Genomic DNA, 27,793 nt, shown 5'->3' on the forward strand with positions numbered 1-27,793 from the left:
TTACATAAACAAAGGAAGGGTAAATACAATCCCGATAACCCCATCATTCACGTGTTATGTGCTCAAACAGTTAAACAATTGGCCAATAATCAATAAGCCTGAGGTTACACTCCAATAGGTACAGAAAAATTTATGGCCTGTCTGGAGGGGATCTTATCCTTCTGTTGTTGTTTCCATAGGCACTAAACACAGAGTTCAGAGTCCATTGGAGAGGTAGCCAAGCATGATCAGCATGAACAGGCCTAAGATGGAGTCCAGGCCCTATGAATTCCCTCTTCAGTTGCACAACTGAAGATCCTAAAAACCACTGAATCATACAGTTTAATAGGTGAATATTATTTGTGAATTACATCTCAAAATTGTTATCAGAAAAAATCATCAAAATGTTAAAATAGCTTATAACCTAAGCATTTGGGTTCAAGTTACTATTTTTATGATTCTTATGCTGTTTTTAAAATCTCTGACAATTATTTTTAGAGAAGCTGCAAAATCTGGTAGAGGCTTTGAATTAGACAGACCTGGATCAGCTGGTGGATTCAACACTTCGAAGCTTTGTCTTTGAGCAAATTTTATGTCTCTCTAAGTCCCAGTTTCTTAAATTGTTGAGGATAATATCAATCTCTTATGGTTATTGTTAAAGACTCACAGTGTGTGCACTGTGTTAGTCACACTTAATATGAAAACAAATTATTGGCTTCTCATCAGTATAGCTGTCTAAAACAGGAATTAACAAATCCTGTCTATGAGTAGGGCACAGTGAAGAATAACTGCAGTAAAGAGAAGCTATTTCAACAAATATGTACCGAGCACAGCAGCACTCAGTAGTGGGTGCTGGGTGGGGAGGTTGTTATAAGGACACGAATCGCCTTCATCCCCAGGAGTTCACTGTCTGGTGAGTGGCACTGAGAGTAGCCTGTGTCCCTTTAAGGCATGCTGCTGCTGCTGCTAAGTCACTGTGCGACCCCATAGATGGCAGCCCACCAGGCTCCTCTGTCCCTGGGATTCTCCAGGCATGAACACTGGAGTGGGATGCCATTTCCTTCTCCAATGCATGAAAGTGAAAAGTGAAAGTGAAGTCTCTCAGTCGTGTCTGACTCTTAGCGACCTCATGGACTACAGCATACCAGACTCCTCCCTCCATGGGATTTTCCAGGCAAGAGTACCGGAGTGGGTTGCCATTGCCTTCTCCAAGTTTAAGACATGACTCTGTACTAAATATACAGGAGAGGAGAGGCCAATGAAAGGAACTCACAGGAAGGTATTAAAGAATGAGAAAATTGAGCCTGATAAAGAGAAGGACTTCCCTGGTGACAAAACAATCAGTGCAAGCAAATGCCTGACAAGCCTGTTTGTATGTCAACTTTCCAACTTACATCTCCCAAATTCCAGGCTTCTATATCAACTGCAAACTCAAAATCTTTGCTTGGATGGTTAATAGGCTTCTTAACCTCTCTCCCACCTGTCGTCCACGCACAGCAGCTCCATCCTCTTGGCTGCTCATGGCAAAAACCTTCAAGTTATTCTCAGCTATTTTCATTCCCACATCCACTTTGTCAGGGAATCCTCTTAGCCCTACTGTTAAAATATATACCGAATCTGAGTCCATCTCAAACCTGTTACTGCTGTGGTCCTGCTCTGAGCCACCTGCTCTTGCCTGCTACTGCTTGGCCCATCCGCATTCTCTGCACGGCACTCAGAATGATCATTTTCAAATAAAAGTAAAATTGTGTACTTCTTTATTCAAAACTCCTATAGTTGGAATTTCACTCAGAATGAACACTAGAGTTCTTACGAGGGCTAAGAAAGCCCTTGGTGATTTGTCCCTCACATGTCCCCTTTCCATTCTCCTTTACTCCCTTGACTTCATCTAGCCTGCTGATTTTGTTTGGCCAAGTTAGTGATTTATTGCCTTTTTTTTTTTTTTGGTCCTTTCCCTGTCCTATTGAAAAGGCAATAAATATAACTAAGCAGGTGTTATAGTTTCTTGCAGGACTAGCACCCATTGTCACTCTTGTTTGCTTAAGCACTCACACACCTGCAGGTCCTGCTGCTGCTGCTGCTGCTGCTAAGTCGCTTCAGTCGTGTCTGACTCTGTGTGACCCCATAGACGGCAGCCCACCAGGCTTCCCCATCCCTGGGATTCTCCAGGCAAGAACACTGGAGTGGGTTGCCATTTCCTTCTCCAATGCATGAAAGTGAAAAGTGAAAGTGAAGTCGCTCAGTCGTGTCCAACTCTTAGCGACCCCATGGACTGCAGCCTACCAGGCTCCTCCGTCCATGGGATTTTCTAGGTAAAAGTACTGGAGTGGGGTGCCTGCAGGCCCTAGGAGGCAAAAATGGAGCCACAGGATTCAAGGAGGTCAAATTTGCATTTGGATAATTTTGCTTTCATCTCAGAGAATGGATTTAAGGGGAACTTCGCTGGAAGCAATGACTGAGAAACAAGTTAGGAAGTTTTCACAACAGTCCAAACGGCAGGCTGTGCTAGGACTCTGGTTGTTACAAGACAGAAAAGATTCCAGATTCCTGAAACACTTTAAGGTAGACTTGGCAGGAACCAGTGAGTTCCTGAGTGAATGTGGTGTTTCTGGCTTTGAGTCACTTAGTGGATGAAGGTACCACTTACTGAATATAGAATTTATGGAGGAAGATGGAATTTGAAAACAAGAAGTGGGGGATAATGTGAATTTCCTTTTGGACATTTTGATTTGGGCACATCCAGGGGGAGAAGTCTGGGAAGGAACTTTGAGCCACGACATTGTGAAAAATGCTCATTTCCCCCTAATTATAAATACTGTTCTTTTTTGCAAATTTCACTCTTAAACTCTTCTGTCATAACTTTTCCGGGCACACACAGTCTGGGCACCCTGTTTACTGTCTCCTTTTCATGTCTCCTCTGGTAATTGTAAAAATTTATCTTAATAACCATCTTGAGAACTGGGCTGCCCTAACCGATTGGAGCAAAAACTTGGGGGGAGATCTGGTTCCTAAAAGTACGGGAACACTTAACTTTTTACACAGGCATTCATATAACTGTGAATGCGCTCAAGAGCTCCTTTAGTACCAAGACAGCTCGTCTTCCTCCTCTTTTCAGGACCGGCCCGTATGGCCTCCACGTCCGGCACCCGCTCGAAGCGGGTCTTGTCTTACTGTAGACCGAGCGGGGAGAACCAGCCTGAGCCGCGGTCGCTATAGTAACGAGGCCCCGGCAGGTTTGAGTTCGCAGGGCGACGCGTCTCCAGGGCCCCGGGGTGGCGGGGTCGGGGCGCGCGTCGTCCCGTAAGCCGTTGGCGGCGGCGCAGGGCCCTGGCCCACGGACCGGGGTGGCCTGCGTCCCTTCCTCGGCTCGGGGGGCACCCCCCCAGCCCCCGAAAGGCGCGTGACAGGCCGCCGCTCGGCGCCTGCATTGTCTCAGCTCCATAGCAACTCGAGCCGCGCTAGGGCCACAGCGGCCAGGCCGCCCGGGGCTGCGCGCGCCGCTCCGCGTCGGCGGCCGTTCCCGGAGCCCGACGGCCCGCGCCCGTGGCGTCCTGACGGCTCGCGCGGGTGCCGGGGGCGCGGGGCGCGGGCGGCGGCATGCCCGAGAGGCGGCTCACCGTCGGTAGGTGGGGCGGCCGGGGTCGGGGCCGGGGCGCGCGGGGCGGCTCCACCGCGCACCGCTTCTGGGCTTCCTTTTGCCCCCCGGGCGACCCCTCTTCCTAACCTTGGTAGCACAGACCCAAGAGCCCTCTCAACCGCATTTTGTAAGGAATTTAACCCGCCACCCCCCTTTTCCAGTGCCTCGTTGGCACCGTCTTATTTTATCTTAATTCTCCGTTTTGCAGCGGGAGTCATGGAGGCCTCCATCTATTAAGGTTGACTCTGGGGGTCGCAGTCGATTAGTGACCAAGCTGGATTCCAGAGGCCTTTTCTCCCCACTTCCACCTTGAATTCCAACTTCAAATTCAATCCATGTGCAGAGACCGAACAGAGGGCCAAGAGTTTTACTGAGCTTGCCCACGTATAATGCAGGGCTGAGTACTGCCTCAAATTATTTCATTTACTTTAAAAGGAAATCAGATTTGAGTGAGATAATGTAATATTTTATTTTGTTTCAGAGCCACCAACTATTACAGAAGAAGGATTTGTAAGTAGAATTTGGAGGGCTACTTCTTTTTTGGCTTTTTAAAAATAGCAAATCATAGATCACTTTTTTGAAATGATGTTTCTTTTCCTTTATTTTTGCCAAATGAGTTATAATATAAGCTTTGGTTTCATAACAATGGTGCTAGATTCAAGAATTTATTCTTCAACAGGTATTTTAAGACGGGACCAACTGATTTTTCATGGTGGATGCTGTTCATTGTTAAAAGTTCTTTTATATAAATGGCCTCATTCAACTTTGCTAAGTTTGTTGATGACTCCATGAGAGTAGATTCATCTCCATGGTTTTATTGTGTTGGGGCTGAGCAGTTCCTGGTTACAGTAAACCTTAGTAGGTGGCATTGATTAACACAAGGTCTATTTACAGTTATAGTTCTTTTGAAAATGTACCAGATAGTCTCAGCTCAGACTTCTGGAGAGTTGAGGGGTAATAACTACTTGGCCAAGTACATTATATCTGTTGTCATTTAGGTGAGTGCTGTTTCTAGACTAGTGGGTTCTACTGTGATTCCCTCTGTGTATTTAAGGAACTTGTCCCAGGTAATGCATTAAGATAGGAGGCAGCAAAGCCTCATTCGTACAGAGGCTTGATTCCAAGAGTTCTAATGACTTCTCTACATACAGAGGCTTGATTCCAAGAGTTCTAATGACTTCTCTACATTATTTGCTTATGTCCTACAGCACTTTACTCTCTTGTTGGTCACTTCTCTTATTTGCTTTTGGCTTTTTACTCAGCAAACATGAGTGCCTCTATATTCAAGTGTGGTGCTAGATGCTAAGGATAAGTCTCAGAAAGTTCATAGTCTAGTAGGGGCTGAGAGTAGAGGCTCTCTGCTACCTTGCGTCTGCTAGCACTTTCCAGATCTTTGGTCCATCACTGAGGGAGACCAAAACAGAGGCACAAATAGTGTGCCAGAAACTCCAACAATCTTCCTGTTGCCTTGGCATCACTCTGGGTAGTAGCAGATTTCTTTAAGCTGCTTCCTGAACTGTTCTTCACGCAGGCAAGAGGTAAGCATTTTTTTGAAATAACCTTTTCCCATATAACTCCAGCACAAAGTCTCTCACAGGCATTACCCTCAACATTTGAATTGCCTGCTGACCTCTCCACGTCTTTCCCCAGCTTATGGCAGTTTAATGAGGCCATCTTGAAAATTCTGTTAGCCATTCCTCTTTCTCTTGACTTTTTTTTTTTTTAATTCCACTGTCTCCCAGTTCTCCCATCTCTCATGTCCTCCCTTCCTGGCTTCTCTTTTTTCTTACCCATCAAAGTATACACTTTCTTCAGGATTCTCTGGGAGAACTCCTCTTCTCCTATGGCTTCCACCACCCTTATTTCACAGGACTCCTAAACCTACACACCTCTCGTCTACACTCCTCTTATGATGTCAGAACTCTATGTCTACTGGGTTACTGGGTGACTTCATCATCTAGATGTCCCTGCATCACTTCCGTAGTGTGAAGTGAACTAATCACCACCTATTCTGTCTTTTTTCCTCTTCTTATTTCAGGTAATGGTGCCACTGGCCATTCAAACACTCAAGTCAGAACCTTTCTTCCCTTTTCTTCACCTCCCACCTGTAGTCATTTCCCAAATTCCTTTCATAGCCAAATCTTTTTCTCCATCCTCACAGCTACTGTCTTATTCAGGCCCTCATCCCTGAGCACAGACTTTGGCAGTAGTCCTAGCTGATATCACTGCCTCCAGTGTTCCCTTTGCCAACTGCAGTTTTTCTTTGCCTGAGGCACAAAGAGCCAACTCCTGTGCGCAACCTGAATTTCTTGCTATGACTTTGCTCCACCTTTAGGATTTTTCCTTCTCCCATCTCTGCTACCTTGGCTATCAAATTGCTATTAACTCTATAAGAAATTGCCATGTTACTCAATTGCTCAGAGCTTTCTTTTTAACCTACTGTTTACTGAATGCTGATTGCATGGTGGTATTTAAACCTCAGAACAAGCCTGTTCGGTAGTGACTAACACTCACCTCTCACAGATGAGGATGTCGGTGTTCACAGAGGCTCACTGACTTGGCTTGGGGCCACACTTGTAGTAACTGGCAGAGCTGGAATGTCAGAAGCCTCCCTTTAGCATGCAGAATCTTTTCTGCAACTTTTCAACCTTCTTTAACCTTATCTCCCAATACTGTCTATGTGATGAAGACAATGTTCAAAGTGTCTTTGGTTTATAAAATGCTTCCACATGCCCTCTGCTCCAGCCAAACTGCGCTGCTTGCCTCCTTGGCTTTACTGTTGAGTTTTGTCTCAGTTGCTCTCCCCCATCCATTTCACAATCTTGGGCATTCTTCCAGGTCCAGCTCATCTCCATGAAACCTTGCCAGCCTAAAATCATCCAGATTGCCTCTGAGCCCTGTGCAGCTTTCAGTCATGACCAGTTTGTAACCAGATCCTCAAATTCATCGGCTCACCAAGCATTATCTATAGATGAAAGAATCCGTATGTCTTGCACATAATATTTCTCTCTCTTTCCCCAAAGTGTAAGAGTATTTTTTCTCATTAATATTTTTAGAAAGGAACTGTGTGACTGAGATCTCTGGTTTCCCATTCCATTTTCCACAGTACCTACAAGACATACTACTCTCCAAAATAATTAGCAACGTTTTCTGGCTTCCTTTGCCAGAACCAAGTTTTATAACCAAGTTTTGATTAATGAAGTTTAAGCAGAAGCACTGTGTCCTGCTTCTGGAAAGCTGATGTTTACAGAGATGGAATAACCACCCCCTGGGTCACACAGCTGGTAAAACCGGTCAGACCACAGCTAGAACCTGGGTCATTCTGACTCTGACACTCAGATAAATGTTAAGGGGGAGAACATGCCCTTTGTTCTCTCTCTTGCTGGCTGGAAGGAGGGTGTGATCCTGGAGCTGAAGCAGTCATCTTGGATCATGAGGTAGAAGTGGCATGGTGAGAATGGCAGAGCCACAAGACCCAAGAGACCTGGGCTCCTGATAGGTTGGGACGCCACTGTGCCAGTTCTGCACTGCTTATAATTACACGGGAGACATAAACCTCTATGTTATTTAAATAGTATTATTTTGGTTTTCCATTATTGGCAGCAGAGTCCTATACTAAAATAAAGAGGACCATATTTACAGGAACTTTATTCTTATTGCGTTTTCTCAGTCGATGATGCTGTTAAGTATGTCTGCAAAATATTTTAACCTTTACATGAGGCCTCTGTCTTCAGTGAAGAGAATAACATTTAGAACAATTTTTTTTTCTTGTCAGACATTGCTTTGCATATATTTTAACTTTGTAAATTTTGCAATTTCTTAACAAATTTGTGAGCTCCTATAGAGCTCATACTGTGATTCAGTCACCTGCACATTCCATACAGTGAATAAAATTAACAGACACTAGTTTCGTGTGGTATTTTTTATATTTTAGTTGTTAAAAGTAGTATTGATTTTCAGCTAATTTTAGGCTGTTCAGATTCATTTTCTGTTATTTGTATAGAGTGAATGAGTTTATTATAAACACGAGCATGTCCCAAGCCCGAGAATATTCTCATTATTCTCATGTAATATGCAAAAAAGACGCATGTGCTCCAGTCCTTGTGAGCAAGAGTGTCTAATTATATGAACATTAGCGACCACATGGTGTTTACCCTTTCAGACTGTGAATAGAGTTGATTGCACATCAGTGGGTTGGGGCAGCTGTGAGAGCACACTTGGGTGGCACGCTGTTGGCAGTCCACGGAGGTGGTGGAGGACAGGAGCAGGTGGATGCAGGGTGCCAAGCGAGGTGCCAGAAGTGTCTCCAACAAGTCATTTGGAAACCCAGACGGTCCTGGAGGTCCTTTGGAGAGTGTTAGGCTGTTTGGAATTCTTCCGTCTCTGCGGAGTCCAGTTCTCTGGTTGGAACCAAATTCTTTAATGCTTTTTGAAACCACAGAAACTGCTTTAGAAGTTCCATCAATACACTAGTTAACAAGTATATTGTTAAGCAAGTAATTGCACTTATCATTGTATTAAGCACTCCTGGGGACACACACTGTCCATCACTATTCCCCAAAATTGTATACCTTCTAGTTGGAGAGGTGACCTTTAATATGAAACAATACAATGATAAGCAGTTTATGTTTGTGTGCATTTTGAACAAAAAGTGCATTAAGAGAAACTTTTAATCATAGGTAAGGTGTATACTGTACTTAGCCACTCAGTCATAAGGTGTAGCATGGGAGGAAAGATGATAAAGAGTATAAAATACACTTTTTTACATTAGGGTATCATGTTGTATCCAGGACTTTAGTACAGGAGGAAAGACATAAGGTGTTTGGCCAAATGAATTGACTGAACCCAAGCCAATGAATTCACTGAAAAAGTCCTACTTGGCTTTTTAGACAGTTCAGTTCAGTTGCTCAGTCGTGTCCAACTCTGCGACCCCATGGACTGCAGCATGCCAGGCCTCCCTGTCCATCACCAACTCCTGGAGCTTGCTCAACCAACTCCTGGAGCTTGTTCAACCTCCTGTTGATCAAGTGGGTGATGCCATCCAACCATCTCATCCTCTGTCATCCCCTTCTCCTCCCACCTTCAATCTTTCCCAGCATCAGGGTCTTTTCCAATGAGTTGCCTCTTTGCATCAGGTGGCCAAAGTATTGGAGTTTCAGCTTTAGCATCAGTCATTCCAATGAATATTCAGGACTGATTTCCTTTAGGATGGACTGGTTTCATCTCATTGCTGTCCAGGGGACTCTCAAGAGTCTTCTCCAACACCACAGTTCAAAAACATCAATTCTTTGGCACTCAGCATTCTTTATGGTCCAACTTTCACATCCATACATGACTACTGGAAAAACCATAGCCTTGACTAGATGGACCTTTGTTGGCAAAGTAATGTCTCTGCTTTTTAATATGCTGTCTAGGTTGGTCATAGCTTTTCTTCCAAGGAACAAGCATCTTTTAATTTCATGGCCGCAGTCACCATCTGCAGTGATTTTGCTGCTGCTGCTGCTGCTAAGTCGCTTCAGTTGTGTCCGACTCTGTGTGACCCCATAGACGGCAGCCCACCAGGCTCCTCAGTCCCTGGGATTCTCCAGGCAAGAACACTAGAGTGGGTTGCCATTTCCTTCTCCAATGCATGAAAGTGAAAAGTGAAAGTGAAGTCACTCAGTTGTGTCCGACTCTTAGCGACCCCATGGACTGCAGCCCACCAGGCTCCTCCATCCATGGGATTTTCCAGGCTAGAGTGCTGGAGTGGGGTGCCATTGCCTTCTCCAGCAGTGATTTTGGAGCCCCCCCAAAATAAAGTCTATCACTGTTTCCATTGTTTCCCCATCTATTTGCCATGAAGCAATGGGACTGAATGCCATGATCTTAGTTTTCTGAATGTTGAGTTTTAAGCCAACTTTTTCACTCTCCTCTTTACTTTCATCAAGAGGCTCTTTAGTTCCTCTTCGCTTTCTGCCATAAGCATGGGGTCATCTGCGTATCTGAGGTTATTGATTTTTCTCCCAGTAATCTTGATTCTAGCTTGTGCTTCGTCCAGCCCGGCATGGAGCACTGTGTGATTGGATAAAAAGGGAATTGACAGCTTCCTGTACCTTCCCCGGGCCTTTCAGAGTTTCCTCCAGGAAAGAGAGTGAGAATAGAAACCAAATGGAAAAGTACTGCTCAGTAGATGCTGATTGTAATGTGTGATGATAACTCTTCATAATGAAAGGAGATTCATACTTTTGCTCTTCATTGCATGAGCCACTCTTATTTGCTTCCTGCTTCATACACTACATTAATAATACCATATGCAGTTTTGCAGTCCAGTGAGGATCTGATAAATGGACTTTCAGCTCTTAAGTTCCTGAAATGCCTTTGATCTGTGTAATATATACTTGCAACAAGCCACTTTGTGGCATTTGTTTCCCTTTGTGTTCTCTTTTTCTGTTTTCCTTTTTTGGCAATGTTTCCTTTTTATTTTATTGGAGGTGGTGGTTTAGTCACTAAGTCATGTCTGACTCTTGTGATCCCATGGAGTGTAGCCCATCAGCTCCTCTGTCCATGGGATTTTCCAGGCAAGAAGACTGAAGTGGGTTGCTGTTTCCTTCTCCAGGGGCTCTCCCTAGTGTTGTTTTATTAGAGTCTTAGGTTATTAGTCTTTTCTCTTTAGGTTTCATGTCTTTGGTATAATCATTCAACATTTACTTAACAATAATGTAAGTATCTATTATATAAAGCACTGGGAAGTTTTTTAATTGAAGTATGGTTGATTCAAAATATTATGTCAGTTTTAGGAGTACAGCAAAATGATTCAGATTATACATATGTATGCCTGCATGCTCAGCTGCTCAGTTGTGTCTGACTCTTTGCAGCCTCATGGACTGTACCCCGCCTGGCTCCTCTGTTCATGGGGTTTTTCAAGCAAGAGTACTGGAGTGGGTTGTCATTTTCTCCTCTAGGAAATCTTCCTGACCCAGAGATCAAATTCATTCTCCTGCATTGGCAGGTGGATTCTTTACCACTGAGCCACATGGGCCTCAGTATATGTATGTTTATAGATGTGTGAGTGTGTGTGTGTGTGTAATTTTTCAGATTCTTTTAGCATTGGGAATTTTTTAAATGAATAAGAAGCAGTCTTTTTCTTCCAGAAGTTTACAGCCCAGAGTGTGAGACTAAACAGAAAATTAGAATCTGAAGTATTGAAAGCTATGATCGGGGAAACAAAGCTGTAACTTTTGGAGAAGAAAAGGGGTGGGTAGATAGATAAGAGGAGAAAAGATTTTCACAGTCGAATAATCAGCATGCACGGAGGTGCTGCTGCTGTTGCTGCTAAGTCGCTTCAGTCATGTCTGACTTTGCGACGCCATAGAGGGCAGCCCACCAGGCTCCCCCATCCCTGGGATTCTCCAGGCAAGAACACTGGAGTGGGTTGCATTTCCTTGTCCAATGCATGAAAGTGAAAAGTGAAAGTGAAGTCGCTCAGTCGTGTCCAACTCTTTGCGACCCCATGGACTGCAGCCCACCAGGTTCCTCCATCCATGGGATTTTCCAGGCAAGAGTACTGGAGTGGGGTGCCATTGCCTTCTCCGATGCACAAAGGTGCAGAACTATATAAAAAACATTGCAATGCCTAGAGCATGGTAATATGAGATGAGGCTGGACAGCTGGGCAGGAACCAAATTGCATTCATCCAAAACCCTTTTTTATGTTAGAAAAAGATGGGAGATTGGAAGACAAGTGGAACTCTTGTATTGATTGTGGTGTTGCTAGGAAGACTGATCCATACTGTAATGGGGTAAGGAGAGGTAGGAAGATGAGGTTTAGCACATTCTGGACAGGAGGGTGAAGCAGAGGTCCCGGAGGGGTCTGACTGGTAGTGCATGGGATCTCAGGATAGTGGTCAAAAGATCATTAGATGACCAGGGATTTATTCTAGATGTGATGATAGTGATTTGTTATCTGTCCTTTAGTACGCAGGAGGCTAGGAAAGCTCCACAGATGCAGAGAAACATGATATCATTTCCTTATACATAAGTCCCTCCATCATAGCATTTTTTAATGCATACATTTAAACACATAGGAAAGTTAAAAGAACTGTGTGGTGGGACTTCCCTGGCAGTCCATTGGTTAAGACTCCATGCTTCTGATGGCAGGGGATGTGAGTTTGATCCCTGATCAGGGAGCTGAGATTCCACATACTGTGTGGCCAAGAGGGGAAAAAAAAAAAACTGTGGTAAACACATATATACCCATCGCCAGGATTTCACAGTCATTAGTATTTTGCTCCATTTGCTTTTTCATGTTTCTTGTTCTTCTGTCCATCTCACCATTCATCCATCAATCCATTTTATTTTTATACATTTCAGAGTATTAGCTGTAGACATTGATGAGATATGTATCACCCCTAAAATTAGTGTTCAATATTAGTTTATGGTTCTTTTGTATGTAAAATTTATGCACGGTGAAATGGAAAACTTGAGTCCCATTTGAAAAATTTTAATGTGTGTACACTTGTGTAATCTAAACCTCAATCAAATATAGAACATTTCCATAATCTTAAAAAGCCGTTTCAAGTCTCTTTCCAGATGATTCTTCCTACATTCCCCAAAGACTACTGTCCTAGTTTTCACCTTGGATTAGTAACATAGATTATAGATTTAAATTCATGTAAATGGAATCATACAGTTGGTTTTCTCTTGTGTAAAACTGTGTTTGCTCAGCATGATGATTTTGAGATTCTCTCATGTTGTTGCATGATTCTGGCATATATTTAACTTTGGCTTCTCTGGTGGCTCAGATGGTAATGAATCTGCCTGCCAATGCAGGAGATCTGGGTTCAATCCTTGGGTTAGGAAGATCCCCTGGAGAAAGGAGTGGCTACCCACTCTGGTACTATTGCTTGGAAAATTCCATGGATAGAGGAGCCTGGCGGGCTACAGTCCATGGGGTCACAAAGAGTTGGAAACAACTGAGCAACTAACACTTTCACTTTCTAATTTTTTTATTGTGGAAAATGCACATAAACTTACCATTTTAACCATATTTAAGTGTATGATTTCAGTGGCATTAAGCACATTCACCTTGTGCATCCATCACCACTATCCATCTCCAGAACTTTTTCATCATCCCAAATTGAAAAGGCAGAGGAACCAGAGATCAAATTGCCAATATCTATTGGATCATTGAAAAAGCAAGAGAGTTCCAGAAAAACATCTGCTTTATTGACTATGCCAAAGCCTTTGACTGTGTGGATCACAACAAACTGTGGAAAATTCTTAAAGAGGTGGGAATACCAGACCATCTGACCTGCCTCCTGAGAAATTTGTATGCAGGTCAAGAAGCAACAGTTAGGGCTGGACAGGGAACAACAGACTGGTTCCAAAGCTGGAAAGGAGTGCATCCAGGCTGTATATGTCACCCTTCTTATTTAACTTATATGCAGAGTACATCATGTGAAATGCTGAGCTGGATGAAGCATAAGCTGGAATCAAGATTGCTGGGAGAAAAATCAATAACATTAGATATGCAGATGACACCATCCTTGTGGCAGAAGGCAAAGAGGAGCTAAAGAGCCTCTTGATGAAAGTGAAAGAGGAGAGTGAAATAATTGGCTTAAAACTCAACATTCAGAAAACTAAGATCATGGCATTTGGTCCCATCACTTTATGGCAAATAGATGGGGAAACAGTGGAAACAGTGAGAGACTTTATATTTTTGCGCTCCAAAATCACTGCAGATGGTGACTGCAGCCATGAAATAAAAAGATGTTTGCTCCTTGGAAGAAAGCTGTGACCAACCTAGACACGTATTAAAAAGCAGAGACATTACTTTGCCAACAAAGGTCCATCTAAGTCAAAGCTTTGGTTTTTTCGAGCAGTCATGTATGGATGTGAGAGTTGGACTATAAAGAAAGCTGAGTGCTGAAGAATTGATGCTTGTGAACTGTGGTGTTGGAGAAGACTCTTGAGAGTCCCTTGGACAGCAATAAGATGAAACCAGTCCATCCTAAAGGAAATCAGTCCAGAATATTCATTGGAATTACTGATGCTGAAGCTGACACTCCAGTACTTTGGCCACCTGATGTGAAGAAGTGACTCATTTGGAAAGAGCTTGATGCTGGGAAAGATTGAAGGCAGGAGGAGAAGGGGATGACAGAGGATGAGATGGTTGGATGGCATCACTGACCCAATGAACATGAGTTTGAGCAGGGTCCCGGAGCTGGTGATGGACAGGGAAGCCTGGCGTGCTTCAGTTCATGGGATCACAAAGAATTGGACATGACTCAGCGACTGAACTGACCTGAACTGAACCCATTAAATAGTGACTTCCTGTTACCCCTCTTCCAGCCTTCAGTTACCGTTGTTCTACTTCCTGTCTTTATAAATTTGACTATTCTGTGTGTGCAGGCTAAGTTGCTTCGGTCATGTCTGACTGTGCACTATGGGCTGTAGCCCATCAGGCTCCTCTGTCCATGGGATTCTCCAGGCTGCAGTACTGGAGTGAGTTGCCAGGTCCACTTCTAGGGGATCTTCCCAGCCCAGGGATTGAACCCACGTCTCATGTCCTCCCACATTAACAGGCAGATTCTTTACCACTAGGGCCACCTGGGACGCCCTTGACTATTCTAGGTAACTCATATAAGTGGAATAATGCAGTATTTGCCCTTTTGTGTTTGGCTTATTTCATTTAGCATGACATTTTCAGGGATCATGTTGTTTCATGTATCAGAATTTCATTCCTTTTCAAGGCTGAATAATATTCCCTTATATGTACATACCTTATTTTGTTTATCCTTTCATATATCAATAGGCATTTGACTTGTCTCCATCTTTTGGCAGTTGTGAATAATGGTACTATGCACACAGGTGTACAACAAATACCTGTTTGAGTCCTGCTTTCTGTTCTTTTGGTTATATACCCAGAAATGTATTGCTGGATTATAATGGTAATTATATATGTTTAACTTTTTGAGGAGTGGTGGCTGTACCATTTCACATTGCTACCAGCAATGTACAAGGATTCCAATTTCTCTGCATTCTCACCAGCACTTGTTATTTTTCATTTTTTTTTTTAAATTGTAGCCATCCTAGTAGATGTGAAGTGATATCTTGTTGCTGCTGATGTTGAGTATCTTTTCATGTGCTTATTGACCATTTGTATATCTTCTCTGGAGAAATGTTAAAGTTTTTTGCCTGTTTAAAAAACTTGGGGTTGTTTATATTTTTCTTTCTGAGTTTTTAGAATTCTTTATATATATTTTGAATGGTAAACGCTTATCAGATATATGTTTTGCAAATATTTTCTCATGTTCTGTAGGTTATCTTTCACTTTCCTAGTAGGGCCCTTTGATTCACAAGTTTTTAATTTTCATGAAAAATAATTTCTTTTTCTTTTTGGCTCATGCTTTAGATGTCATATTTAAGAATCTATCGCCAATCCAAAGTCATGAAGATTTATCCTATGTCTTCTCTAAGTATTTTATGTTTTAGCGCTTATGTTTTAGGTCTTTGATCCATTTTGAGTTAATTTTTGTATATGTTATAAAGAGAAGGTCCAACTTCATTTTTTGGCATGTGGATATCCAGTTTTCCTAGCACCATTTGTTGAAAAGAATGTCCTTTCTCTGCTGAATTGTCTTGGCACCCTTGTTGAAAATTATTTGACCATTTAAGAGAGGATTTATTTCTGGACTCTATTCTATTCCAGTGGTCTGTATGTCAGTCTTTACGCCAGCACCACTTTGTTTTCATTATTGTAATTTTGTCATAAGTTTTGAAATTAGGATATATGGATTCTTCAGTTTTTGTTCTTTTTCAATATTATTTTGGCTATTCCAGGTCCGTTGAAATTCCTTGTGAATTTTAGGATGAGTTTTTCATTTCTGCAAAAAAAAAGGCATTGGGATTTTGATGGAGAATGTATTTAAATTTGTAGATTGCTTTGGGTAATATTGTCATCTTAGCAATATGGTCTTTCAATCCTTGAACATGGCATGTATTTCTTTTTATTTATATCTTCTCTAATTTCTTTCGGCAGTTTTTTAGTTCAGTGTACAAACCTTTGCCTTCTTGGTTGTCATTATTTTCCCTACTATTGTAAATGGAATTGTTAATTTCCTTTTTGAATGTACGTAACTTTTTAATATTAGGTCTTATGCTTGAAGTAACTATATGTAATTTCTAATCAAGACTTTTAATGTTCGATCTTTTACTATTCTTGTATAGTCTCAATTAGTGAGAAACTATCTCCCAATAGGTAGTAAAATTTTTTAGACTTTTTAAACAGCCATTCAAGACTGCAGAAGTTGAAAATGAAATTTAAACTTAATAGAACCCCCTCTTTTCATGACAAATATAGTGTTAAAAATTCTTAGGATAAACAAATTTAGAAGTCAATAAAGTTTCAATTATTTCAAAATAATGATGAAACTCTACAGCAGTATATGCATATATTTTTCAGGTGATTGCCTTGTATACTACTACAAGGATACATCAGTTGCCAGCAGACAGAAATATCTGTTGTATGTGAAGGCAAAGACTTGGGGCCATTTTCCTTCCAAAGATCTCCCCTCCCTCTTTCCTTCAAGCTGTCAGCACCTTTGGCTGTGAACTGTCTTTTTGGACATCTCAAACAGAAACTCCTCCAGCAGCTTCATAGAGTAGTGGTGTGTGCTACAGCTGGCTAACAAATCCATGTCCACCAGCTTGAGCAACTCTTTGGCTATACTCATTGTCTGGGTGTGGGATATGGCTTGTAAATCACCGTCTCCAGGGAAGCAACTTGGATGAGGAGTCCCAAACAAGATTGCTCATAGCCAGAGATCACCATCCCAGGAGCACCACCATCCCTGACTGTCCCTGGTTGTCCTGCGATCTGAAGAGGTCTACTCTCACTTGACCATGAATTCCATTGTCTGCACACCGTGGCGCGTCATGGCCATCCTGGGTTGCAGGCTCTAGTCTAGTGATTGGCTTGTTTAGAAAGGAGGAGAGGAAGAATCTATATGTATTTTAGGAAGAAGAAGCGAAATAGGTTCCTCCTGATAAGTATAATTCTGGAAATATGGTTTATGCTTATCTCCTGATGGCTGATCGCATTCCCAGTCTGAACTGTGTCAGTTTAGGAATCTGCCTTAGAAATTAGATGAATGGCTTTGGCTAGTGTGTGGATGGCTTAAAGGGAAGTTGGAAGCTTGGGCTATTTTTCTGTTTGTGCCGTTAGCTAACTGATGGCCTTTACAAAGGGTTGCTTTCCACCATTGCTTTCCTCATGCATGTCTGTCTTTTCTCTGCATTATTGCCTCTCTTGTGTATCTTTCTAGATACAGACGTTGAAGTTATTTGAAATATAATTCAAATGCCATTTTCCCCTCTTGAGTCTTTTCTGATTTCCCCTACCAAATAACATCTTTCCCTCCTTTTGGAGGAAACATTTTTTGTGGTAATTTTCTTATGGCAGGTACTATATTCTTTTTTGGACTACATTTTTTTGTTTGTATTTATTTAGTTTTCCCTTCATTAGAAGACCTTCTTTGTATATCTTGCATCTTTTAGAGTTGTGAAGAAGTTGTAGTTTATGTCATTTGAGGGTCCAGCAAAATGATTTTTTAATCAATAAAAAATTTTACCTATTAGCGTACACATATAAACTATTTTGTGTAACCCTCTTTCAGGAAGAAGTTTTGAGCAATTTGGACTAAAAATGGAAAAGCTGACTTCACTTTCACAGATGGCACACCTGTAATACATGAAAAAACAGGTTTCAAGGGTGCATTCAACTCTGAAAAAATGTTCCTGCCTTCCATTGCATCATTCAGCAGAGAATCTGTGTTGCAAATTTTGTAGTCAGGTTCATGGAATGATGTAATGGAGGAATTGATTGTAACTCAATTTTCTTCTTGATTGTACCACTAACCATTGCCAGTTTATTGGTTATTTGGAAGATGTTAAACCTGGATAATGGAGACTTAGTTCATTTTACTACAGCCAAGTGACTGGACTGTGGAAATTTGTTGAGAGTAACTGAATTGCTTCTCCAAATCAAGGCCTTAAAAATTTTTTTTTTAAACTAAAGGGTTTGGAGAGTAAAGGGTTTATCATATCCTCATAGGTTCACAGGACTTTGTTACTGATGTGACAAGATACTTGAACACACTGAACTAGAAACTGCAATGGGAAAATACGTTCATTTATTGAGAGACCCGCAGGCCTTTCCATTCAAGTGTGATGGGAGGACAGAGTGAATGGCACTTGAAGGCCACACTTATTTCCCTTTTGGAGCTAACTGCCCTGATACCAGCTGACTGCCCTGAAACCAGCAGAAACATTTATGTTTAATATTGGTAGAAATTAAGATACAGCTTCAGAAAAGAAATACAGATTTTGATGTATTTGAATAATACATTAAGTGTCCATGGTTGTTAAGTGCAATGGAGGATGTGACTGAATGCCCAGGAAATGCCCTTTCCTGGGGTCCCTCAAGGGGACCTGAGGGACGGAGAGCACGCTGCTCCCCGAGGGTCAGGGCTGTGCTGCTGGACTCGGGTGTGCGGACTGGTGCTGCCAGAGAACTCCCGTCTGTCCATTCAGAGATGAGTTCAGAAATTGAGAGAAAACCTTTGGAAGCCTTATGGCAATCTGACTGAGTATCGATTTTAGTTTTTATTTACTTTAACCTATTTATTTATTCACTTATTTGACTGCCTTGGGTCTTAGTTGTGGCTCACAGGAGCTTTGACGTGTCATGCAGGATCTTTTGTTACAACTCGTGGACTCTCAAGTTGTGGCGCATAGGCTGACGTTTCCATGTGCAGGCTTAGTTGCTCTGCAGCATGTGAGATCTTAGTTCTCTGACCAGCGATCAAACCTGCATCCCCTGCATTGCAAGGCAGATTCTTAACTCCTGGACCTCCAGGGAAGTCCTGAGAGTATTGACTTTAATAATAAAATGTGCGTATGTACTCAGTCATGTCCGACTCTTTGTGACCCCATGGAATGTAGCCTGCCAGGCCCCTCTGTCCATGGAATTTTCTAGGCAAGAATACTGGAGTGGGTAGCCATTTCCTCCTCCAGGGGATCTTCTCAACCCAGGGAGTGAACCTACATATTTTGCATCTTCAGCATTGGCAGGCGGATTCTTTAGCACTGTGCCACCTGGGAAGCCCAATAATTAATAAAATAGTTGGGCTTGTATTATGTGTATTTTTATTTTGCTTTCTAATAATTCATTCTTACTGTATTTTACCAAAAAAAATCTGTCTGAAATTGATTAGGGGGAAAAAACAAAACAGGTGTTTCATCACAGGTGGTTTGGAAAGCATTGAGTTAGAGTCTCGTAGAGTTGTGAGGCATCTTGAAATGACTATATGAATTTGAGGATTCTCTAGAAATTTCTGGTTATTTAACTGACTAGGTGATATTTAGGTCCATGGGTATTTATGAAATACACTGTTTGTTTTACAACTAAAAGTTAAAAACAAAATGGCTAGGTTAGCAAAATAGGAACCATGCTCCATTACAGTTAACTAATTTAAAATTCTCACCCTTCCCACCTGTGGATTTTTGATCATGAGCCCAGTAGTGTAAAACTTGGCCACCCTTGTTGTAGCATAATGCCTTTACCTAGGAAATTTACCCAGGAAATCCTAAAAATATTTATTGAATTGTTTATTAGTTTGCTAAATGAAGTCCAGAAAGTTGAAGTAATTCTGAAAGGTTAAAGTCAAAAGATAATTACCCTTTTTTTGGCACCACACTCCAGTACTCTTGCCTGGAAAATCCCATGGACGGAGGAGCCTGGTGGGCTGCAGTCCATGCGGTCGTGAAGAGTTGGACATGACTGAGCGACTTCACTTTCACTTTTTACTCTCATGCATTGGAGAAGGAAATGGCAACCCACTCTAGTGTTCTTGCCTGGAGAATTCCAGGGACAGAGGAGCCGGGTAGGCTGCCATCTTGACTGAAGCGACTTAGCAGTAGCAGCAGTAGCAGTAACAGTAACAGTTCAGTCACTCAGTTGTGTCCGACTCTTGGCGATCCCATGGACTGCAACATGCCAGGCTTCCCTTACCATCACCAACTCCCGGAGACTACTCAAACTCATGTCCATCGCGTTGGTGATGCTATCTCCAATCATCTCATCCTCTGTTGTCCCCTTCTCCTCCTGCCTTCAATCTTTCCCAGCACCAGGGTCTTTTCCAATGAGCCACTTCTTTACATCAGGTGGCCAAAGTATTGGAGTTTCAGCTTCAGCATCAGTCATTCCAATGAATATTCAGGACTGATTTCCTTTAGGATTGACTGGTTAGATCTCCTTGCAGTCCAAGGGACTCTCAAGAGTCTTCTCCAACACCACAGTTCAAAAGCATCAATTCTTCAGCGATCAGCATTCTTTATGGTCCAACTCTCACATCCATACATGACTACTGGAGAAACCATAGCCTTGACTAGGAGGACCTTTGTTGGCAAAATAATGTCTCTGCTTTTTAATATGCTGTCTAGGTTGGTCATAGCTTTTCTTCCAAGGAACAAGCATCTTTTAATTTCATGGCTGCAGTCACCATCTGCAGTGATTTTTGGAGCCCAAGAAAATAAAGTCTATCACTGTTTCCATTGTTTCCCCATCTATTTGCCATGAAGTGGTGGGACCAGATGCCATGATCTTAGTTTTCTGAATGTTGCGTTTTAAGCCAGCTTTTTCACTCTCCTCTCTCACTTTCATTAAGAGCCTCTGTTTCCTCTCACTTTCTGCCGTAAGCATGGTGTTATCTGCATAGTTGAGGTTATTGATATTTCTCCTGGCGATCTTGATTCCAGCTTGTGCTTCAGCCAGCCTGCAATTTGGATGATGTACTCTGCATATAAGTTACCCTTTTAGCCTCCACCAATGTTATCTGCCTTGCTCTGCTTTGACCTTTGCCAGTGAGAATTTTGTTTGAGCATGTATTACTAAAGTACTGCTGTGAGGGTAGTAGATTTGTGAGATCCTGAGTTTGTTGTTTAAATCAACTGAGACTTTTAGTAAACTAAATCCTTAGTTGTTGTCTTAGCCAGTTCAGAATTTATTAAGTTCTTTGAGATAAATCATATAGGTGATTGTTTATAATTCTATTCTGATACTGCAATTACTTAAATTACCCTGAAAATCTACTTCTGAAGTAGGTGTTAATATAGTGTAATATCTTGCTTATACTTTCACACTATACTTCAACCAGTTTTTTAAAATTGGCCAGTATAAGAAGAAAATAATCAGCCATATGGAAATAATAGCATTGTGTCATAGTGTCAACTTTCATGTTAGATTTGGGAAACTGAAATATAATTATGAATAATAAAAACACATACTATACAACAGGGTACGTGATGATCTGCTTTTGACACAATGGAAACAATTGCTAATAAAATAAGGTGCTTTATTTGGAAGAGAGACTTTGTTATTGGCAGTGGCTTTCCAATTTTGCCAACTATGAAAGCAACTGTGTTGGTGGATTAGACAGTCATGGAAAAAAGTGTGTACAATCTTTATGCTTAGAAAACATGCATTGTCAAAGTTGCTTCATGCAAAAGTGAAGCGTGACCCAGATTATTAAAGCTCTCATTCTAAGGAGTCAGTGGGTTATTTTTTTTCACTTAGTTTATTACTTTCATTAGGCAATTTATTGAGGTTTTCATTCTGAATTTCATCTTAACCCCAAACACTGATTCTATCTTTATTGATTCTGCCTTTATTTTTGTAAAATAAATACTTTTTGATAAATCCATGGGAAATTTACTATGTGTACTGTTTTATACTTGTCGGTGTTTGTTATGTGTCATCCTATATTTCTCATGTGTTCTGTTTTCCAGCCAAGTATAGCAGCAAGGCCTTTTAAGAGGATGTTTTTGTATTTCTTCCTTCCAGAGATTGTAACACTGTGTTCTATTTATAGGGAGGGTTCACTGTTGACTAACTGAAACAGATTGAAAGCTCTGTATTATAATCTATTGATAGATTAGATTAGAATTAGAGAATAATATTTGCATGTTTTAAAGCATTTTGGCATAAGCTTATTAATATTATGCTTTTATATTTTTGCAGGAAGATTCTTTGGCGACAGATGATTTCCTTGTGGACTACTTGAATGAATTCCTAAGCCTTCCAGTGAGTGTATTATTATGTTCTGTGGAATATATTATCAAAGCAAAATATTGTACACACTGGGTTATCTTGTGAGACAGATTTATCAGGGATAATATTTTTTAAAAATACTTATTAAAGCATTTAGATTGTTGGAAATGCTCTCAAACGGTGTCAGCTTCAGGAATGAAACACAGTTGAAAATGGCTCAGCAAGGTAGTCTTTACTTCTCCAGAAGGGTGCCTTACAGACAGAGGTCTTGGAGCAAGCACATCAAGTGGGAAGTTTGCTGGGTTTTTAGCCCAAAGATGCAGGTTCCCTCCTCTGGCTCCTCATAGGTTGAGGATCACAGAGTTACAGTCTTTCCTGGATGTCGCCTAAGTTTTTCTTGGACAATTGGTAACTATTTTCCCCACCCTTTTAGTTTTTTGAACATGTCCAGGATAAAGCCCACCAAAATATCCTTATGAGGAAAGAGAATCAGAAGGTGTAAAGAACAAAGGTTTGGTAATTAGCCACCATTTTAGGAAATCTTATTCACAAGGCAGCTATATACCTTTCTGTTCAACTATTCTAAATTGCTTCTTTATTTCTTACAACTTCTCCTTTGATAGAAAAGACCATATCTTTCTTACAAGATAAAGTTGTGTCTTTTTATGGAGTTAATCATTTGGGTTTGAAACATATTTAGGAATTATTATTATTGAAGAAAGCTGGATCAGTTATATTACAATAAAAGTAAATAAAAGAAAAAAGGAAAGCTGTCATTTCATCAAAAGCATTCTGTACAAAATCTTGTACAGTTGTATTTGGGTATTATTTTAGTCTTTGAACAGAGGCAATGAGAGAATATAAAAACATTTAAGAAACTAAATTTCTTGCCTCTGCAATTATTGGTATCCTCTTGGACAGATATTAAAGTGAAATTTATGTTTAAGGCAACTAGCATTTTATATCAGTAGTAAACAAGATGTGGGACACTGCTGGTGCTGTACCGTAGTGGATACAGGTAAGAGGTTTGTGGTCTTAGCAGTGACAGTAAGGACTGAGCGGTTTAGGAAAAGTGAAATGGGCATGCATAAAAACACTGGTACTGTTGTGTAGAAACAGAGTTCATCAGCGATGTCAGATGAAGGAAAGATATTACTCAGCCATTAAAAAGAATACATTTGAATCAGTTCTAATGAGGTGGATGAAACTGGAGCCTATTATACAGAGTGAAGTAAGCCAGAAGGAAAAACACCAATCCAGTATACTAACGCATATATATGGAATTTAGAAAGATGGTAACAATAACCCTGTATACGAGACAACAAAAGAGACACTGATGTATAGAACAGTCTTTTTGACTCTGTGGGAGAGGGAGAGGGTGGGATGATTTGGGAGAATGGCATTGAAATATGTATAATATCATATATGAAACGAGTCACCAGTCCAGGTTCGATGCCCAATACTGGATGCTTGGGGCTGGTGCACTGGGACGACCCAGAGGGATGGTATGAGGAGGGAGGAGGGAGGAGGGTTCAGGATGGGGAGCACATGTATACCTGTGGCAGATTCATTTTGATATATGGCAAAACCAGTACAATATTGTAAAGTTAAAAAAAAAAAAAAAGATTTGTATTATGCTTAATGGAAACTGTTTCATTCAAATACTTACTAGGGAAAATGTGAAATATAAAAAAGTCTCAGGTAATTTTAAAGGGATTGGGCCCTAAAATGAGCAATGTCTTAAAGCCTGACTACAGAAAATGTATTTTGAAGGGAAAGTACTAGATGTATTTTTTTTTTTTTTGCCTAGATTAATTTTTGTGCATATGTATGTACTATGCTCACATGTTTATTTGTTTTGTTTCCTTTTTTTCAAAAAGAATTTGTGTTTTCTCCTCCATGGGGCATGCTGGGTCTCTGAAACCATCGTGGGGGTCAGGCTGAGACACTAAGCCACGCTCTCCCTTTCCGGCAACAGGCTTGAGCCATGTTACAGGACACTCCGACAGCTTCCTCTGTGGTCTGACTCTTCACCTTTCATCGTCCAATTGTGTGTTATAAAATACCCAGCAGAGCCACAAAATTATTGTGAGAATTTTATTCTTCTGGATTATGCAGTCTTTCCTCTAGGCTCTGCATTCTCCATTCTGCCTCCAAAAAAAACCAAAAAAATACATTTTAATGAAGTTTTAGAAAGAAAAGTCTTTCTGTTGGGTCTGATTTCAGTTTATTAAAATGTACATTTCATTGTCTTGAGATTTATGATTATATAGACTTTTACTTGGCCTAGAAAATAACCCCCCCCACCTAATTCTCTTCTTTATTAAAAAAAGATCTATCTTAAATTATAGAAGAAATATAACAATAGTATAGGAAATTAACTTCAAATGTAAGAAGAGTTCAGCCCAAATCCTGCCATCCAGTTAGAACAGACATAACCTTTTCGTGTACGCTTGTTTCAAGGCTTTAGTTGAAAATGACTTCGTGTGGTTTCTTTTGAACTCTATGCAATAATGTTTTTTATCCCTCAGGTAGTTTGATCCCTTCATGGTCGCCCCTGCATGGGCTGTATCCCATGCAGCCCACCTGGGCCACTTCTCCTTCTTTTCTGTCTCTCCAAATCCTCTGCTTTTATTTTATATTCACTGTCTCTCTGTCTCACTCCCTCTCTGAATCTTGTCCCTTTGCATTTACATTTGGTACTATACAGTCTGCCTATTAACTACTCATGCTTCATGCTGCAAGATGGGAGAAGGGGAAATATCACAGGTTTTCAAAAAGCATCTGGGGGCAGGGAGGAGAAGGAACAATGGATTCTCAGACCAAGTTACTGGCAAGATTCTAGAACAGATTAGTAATGTTTGGTTTATGAGCACTTAACTAAGAATTAGAAGCCAGCATGGGCTTACTGAGAATTAGTGAGCCAAACGAATCTCACGCTCTCTGCCTTTTTTATTTTCCCCCTCTCTCTTTTGGATAGTTATGAATCGGTACTTTAGGGAACTGTAAATTTAATGTATTATGATTTCAGTGAATGACAATAATGATAATAAATTGAGCCATCTTACTTCCTGCTCAAAACTTTGTCTAGTGGCTCCTCGTTACACTAAGAATAAAATACAAAACCCTGTATAATCTGGCTCTTGCCATCTCTGGGGCTTTATTTCTATGCCTCTTTTGCTTGTTAATCCTTTTCCAGGCTAGCTGGAAAACTTGGCCTTTTACGTTTCTCAAACGTGACTGTGGTAACTGCACTCAGGGCCTCTCAGCCTGGAGGGCTCTCCCCCGAGATATTTGTATCACTTTCTCTCGGATTTAAATCACTCTGTCCAGAAAGCCTTCCCTCCCAACCCTGTCTAAACAATACATGCTCCACTTATGCTGCTGTATTTGTCTTCAGAGCCCTATCATCATCTGTGAAATTCATTCTCAGATATTTCGCTAATCATAGCTAGTAGGGGTTGACTCTTAATAGTCCAACTTGGAAGTCCAAACTCCTTAATATGGACCCTTTGCAATTTGGCCTCAATATAACCTTTCTAGCTTTACCTCTAGCTTCATACTCATGTCATCCTGTGCGCTCTGTCCTCCCGTCCCTAGCCGCCCTCGCCCACCTTGGCCGCATGCACTGTTCCTGTGCTCATCTCCCAGGTTAATGGCTGGAAGAGCAGAGAGACAGGACTGTGTGACCTCAGCTGCTTCACTCATTGCCCATGTGATCGCTGGTATATTCCTTAATTACTAAGTTCCTCAATACCTTTCTTTATGGAAACAGTAGAACCGTCTTGCAAGACTGTTACGAAATGAGGTCATATGTCTTAAGTACCTGGCACAGATTTAGTGCTTCTCTCTCCTTTTCCTTCACTAATCAGCCCATCTCATCTTCCGTTCCTGCGACATGAGGGACAGTCACGCTTTAGTTGGCTTGATGGATTATTGTCATTCTAGAGAATAATCTGTTCCACACAAATCTGTCATTGGCTTTGACTTTTAAAAATTATTATTTATCAGAGACCTGGATGAAACATTGCAAGTGAACTGGTGTTTTTCCAGCTTACTCAGCTGGTGAGTGACAGGGTCCACGCAGGTCCACATGGCTCAGAAACTGGTCCTCCTGCACTGCAGTGACTGTAGAAGTGGCAGGAGAGGAGTAGACTCACCGTTTGGATAACAGAGTCTAGTCTCATTTTTGTCATGGTAGTCTAGAATATGGGCTAAAATAAGCAAAGCTAATGTGTTTTTAGGGTGCATTAATAGAAATAGAGTTGAGATCGAGAACAATACTAGTCTGGAGCCTAGAAGGCACTCATTAATGTTTGTGTTTTTTTGTTGCATCAGATTGAATTGTCAGACCGCATGTGGAATATTGTGTTGTATTCTTGGTGCCATATGTTGAGTTGCTCTGCCAAACCAGACTCGGGAAGACTTGGTCAATGAATGCTATGGAAACTACGTCAAATGAGTGAGGGGTGAAAGATGAGTGAGTACTGGACCTGGTTTGGGAATGAGTAGAAATGTTGTAATGAAGCAGCTCTTTCTAAATAGTTGAAGATGTGACTGAGGAAGAAGGGTTAAGAGTTTCTGTGAAGCTTGAGGGCAGAACCAGGGCCAGCATTTATGAGGAAATTGATTTTCACTCACTAGAAGAAAGATGTTTAAAGATGGTTTTCTAACCATAGAGTGGGCTGGCTAGTGAAGGACTAAACTCTCTGTGATTAAGATATTCAGGTATAGGTAATCATTTGGGGAAATATTTTATAGGGGATATACATATTGGGTGTGAGATTAGACTTTTTCAGGTAAAGAAAATTTGATTAATTTCTTCTACTCTGTTTTTCGTTTTGTTTTTTCTTAATCCTAGAAATTACACTGTCAATTTTCTGGGGCCAGGATAGATCCCTTTCTTCTATATCTCCCGAAACTTCTTGAGGATGATTTTTTTTTAAATTTTTACACCTTCCACATAAAATCCTTGAACTAAATAAATAAACCTTCTAATCTTCTTCTGCTTCCCCTCCTCTACCACCTCCACCCTCCAAAAAAAAAAAACAAAACCCAAAAGAAAAACCCAACAGTCTAAGCCTGACAGTATAGATACATGTAACAATGTTCTCGATCTAAAAGAGCTCTTAGGTCATCTAGATTTCTGAGACCTTCTCCACATCTGTGGTGAAATGCCCCCAGTCCCATAAGTGGGTTGTGGCACAAATGGGCCTTGGGATGAGGCTCTCTGTCTGCTACACCATTTCTTTCCATTACATCATTACACCCTTGGGACACATTGTAAGATCCAGAAATTGATGGCTGGTGGCCTGCCTCCATGTTATTTTTTGATGAGGGGAATCCAGGACAGTTGCTGCTATTATAAATGAGTGTGGCACTTTCCACATCCCAGCTTTCATAACTTCATTCTGTTTGTTCTGGTGCCAGGATTACATTCAGATATTGTTTTCATTTAGTGTCTGGGAAGGTTTTTTTTTTTGCTGTCAACTCTTTATGGACAAGTGTTTGCTTATTAAATTTTCTTCTATGCTATAGTGTGAAAACACTTTTTTCCCCCCTTTTGGTTTTATTTTGTGTGTTTTATGCTCAGTGACTGTTGTGGGATTGAGTAGATGAGCCCACATACAGATTTAGGTTGGTCCTCTGTGGGTGGTTTAGAATGTTTGTGACATTTATGGTTTGCAGAAGCTGAAGGGGTGGCCTGTTCTATACCCTCCTTGCAAGGATAGGTATGTCATGTGTTTGCCAGACCATGCTTAGCTATGTGCCTTTGGAATTTTACCATAACTTCTTTTTTTGGAATGATTCTCCACACTTCTTTAAAATCTGTAAGCTATTATAATTTCTTGCAGCTTTATGAAGGAGCTATATGTTAGATGGTTGAGTAAAAGGAGAGAGAGAAAGAGACAATGGATTTGGGAAATGAGTGCGATGAAGGAGAGATGAATAACTTGGGTCTTCCTCTGCCAAAATTTAAATACTCAGAGACTGATTTTTCAAGGTATTGATGGAGCCCTAGATAGTACTGCTTAGTTCAGCATTTGTTCCAATGGATGTTTTGATAAGCCTTGTAGCTCAAACATAAAG

General features: G+C 41.1%; 1 protein-coding gene across 6 annotated transcripts in view; it reads left to right on the forward strand.

The window, feature by feature from the left end:
• Positions 1–3,468: 3,468 nt before the first annotated feature.
• RGS22 (regulator of G protein signaling 22) overlaps positions 3,469–27,793 on the forward strand; it is a 139,170-nt gene continuing 114,845 nt past the window's right edge. For 2 of the 6 annotated variants that reach the window (XM_055546524.1, XM_055546525.1), the window contains exons 1-3: positions 3,476–3,601; positions 4,098–4,126; positions 21,674–21,736. In XM_055546524.1, coding sequence (XP_055402499.1) covers positions 3,577–3,601; positions 4,098–4,126; positions 21,674–21,736 — 117 coding nt within the window. In that variant the 5' untranslated portion in view covers positions 3,476–3,576. Of the gene's footprint in view, positions 3,602–4,097; positions 4,127–21,673; positions 21,737–27,793 lie in introns of all 6 variants that reach the window. The other 4 variants (XM_055546529.1, XM_055546526.1, XM_055546527.1 and 1 more) reach the window with 4 other exon arrangements.

This window comes from Bubalus kerabau, chromosome 14, assembly GCF_029407905.1.
Source record: "Bubalus kerabau isolate K-KA32 ecotype Philippines breed swamp buffalo chromosome 14, PCC_UOA_SB_1v2, whole genome shotgun sequence".
NCBI lineage: Eukaryota > Metazoa > Chordata > Mammalia > Artiodactyla > Bovidae > Bubalus > Bubalus kerabau.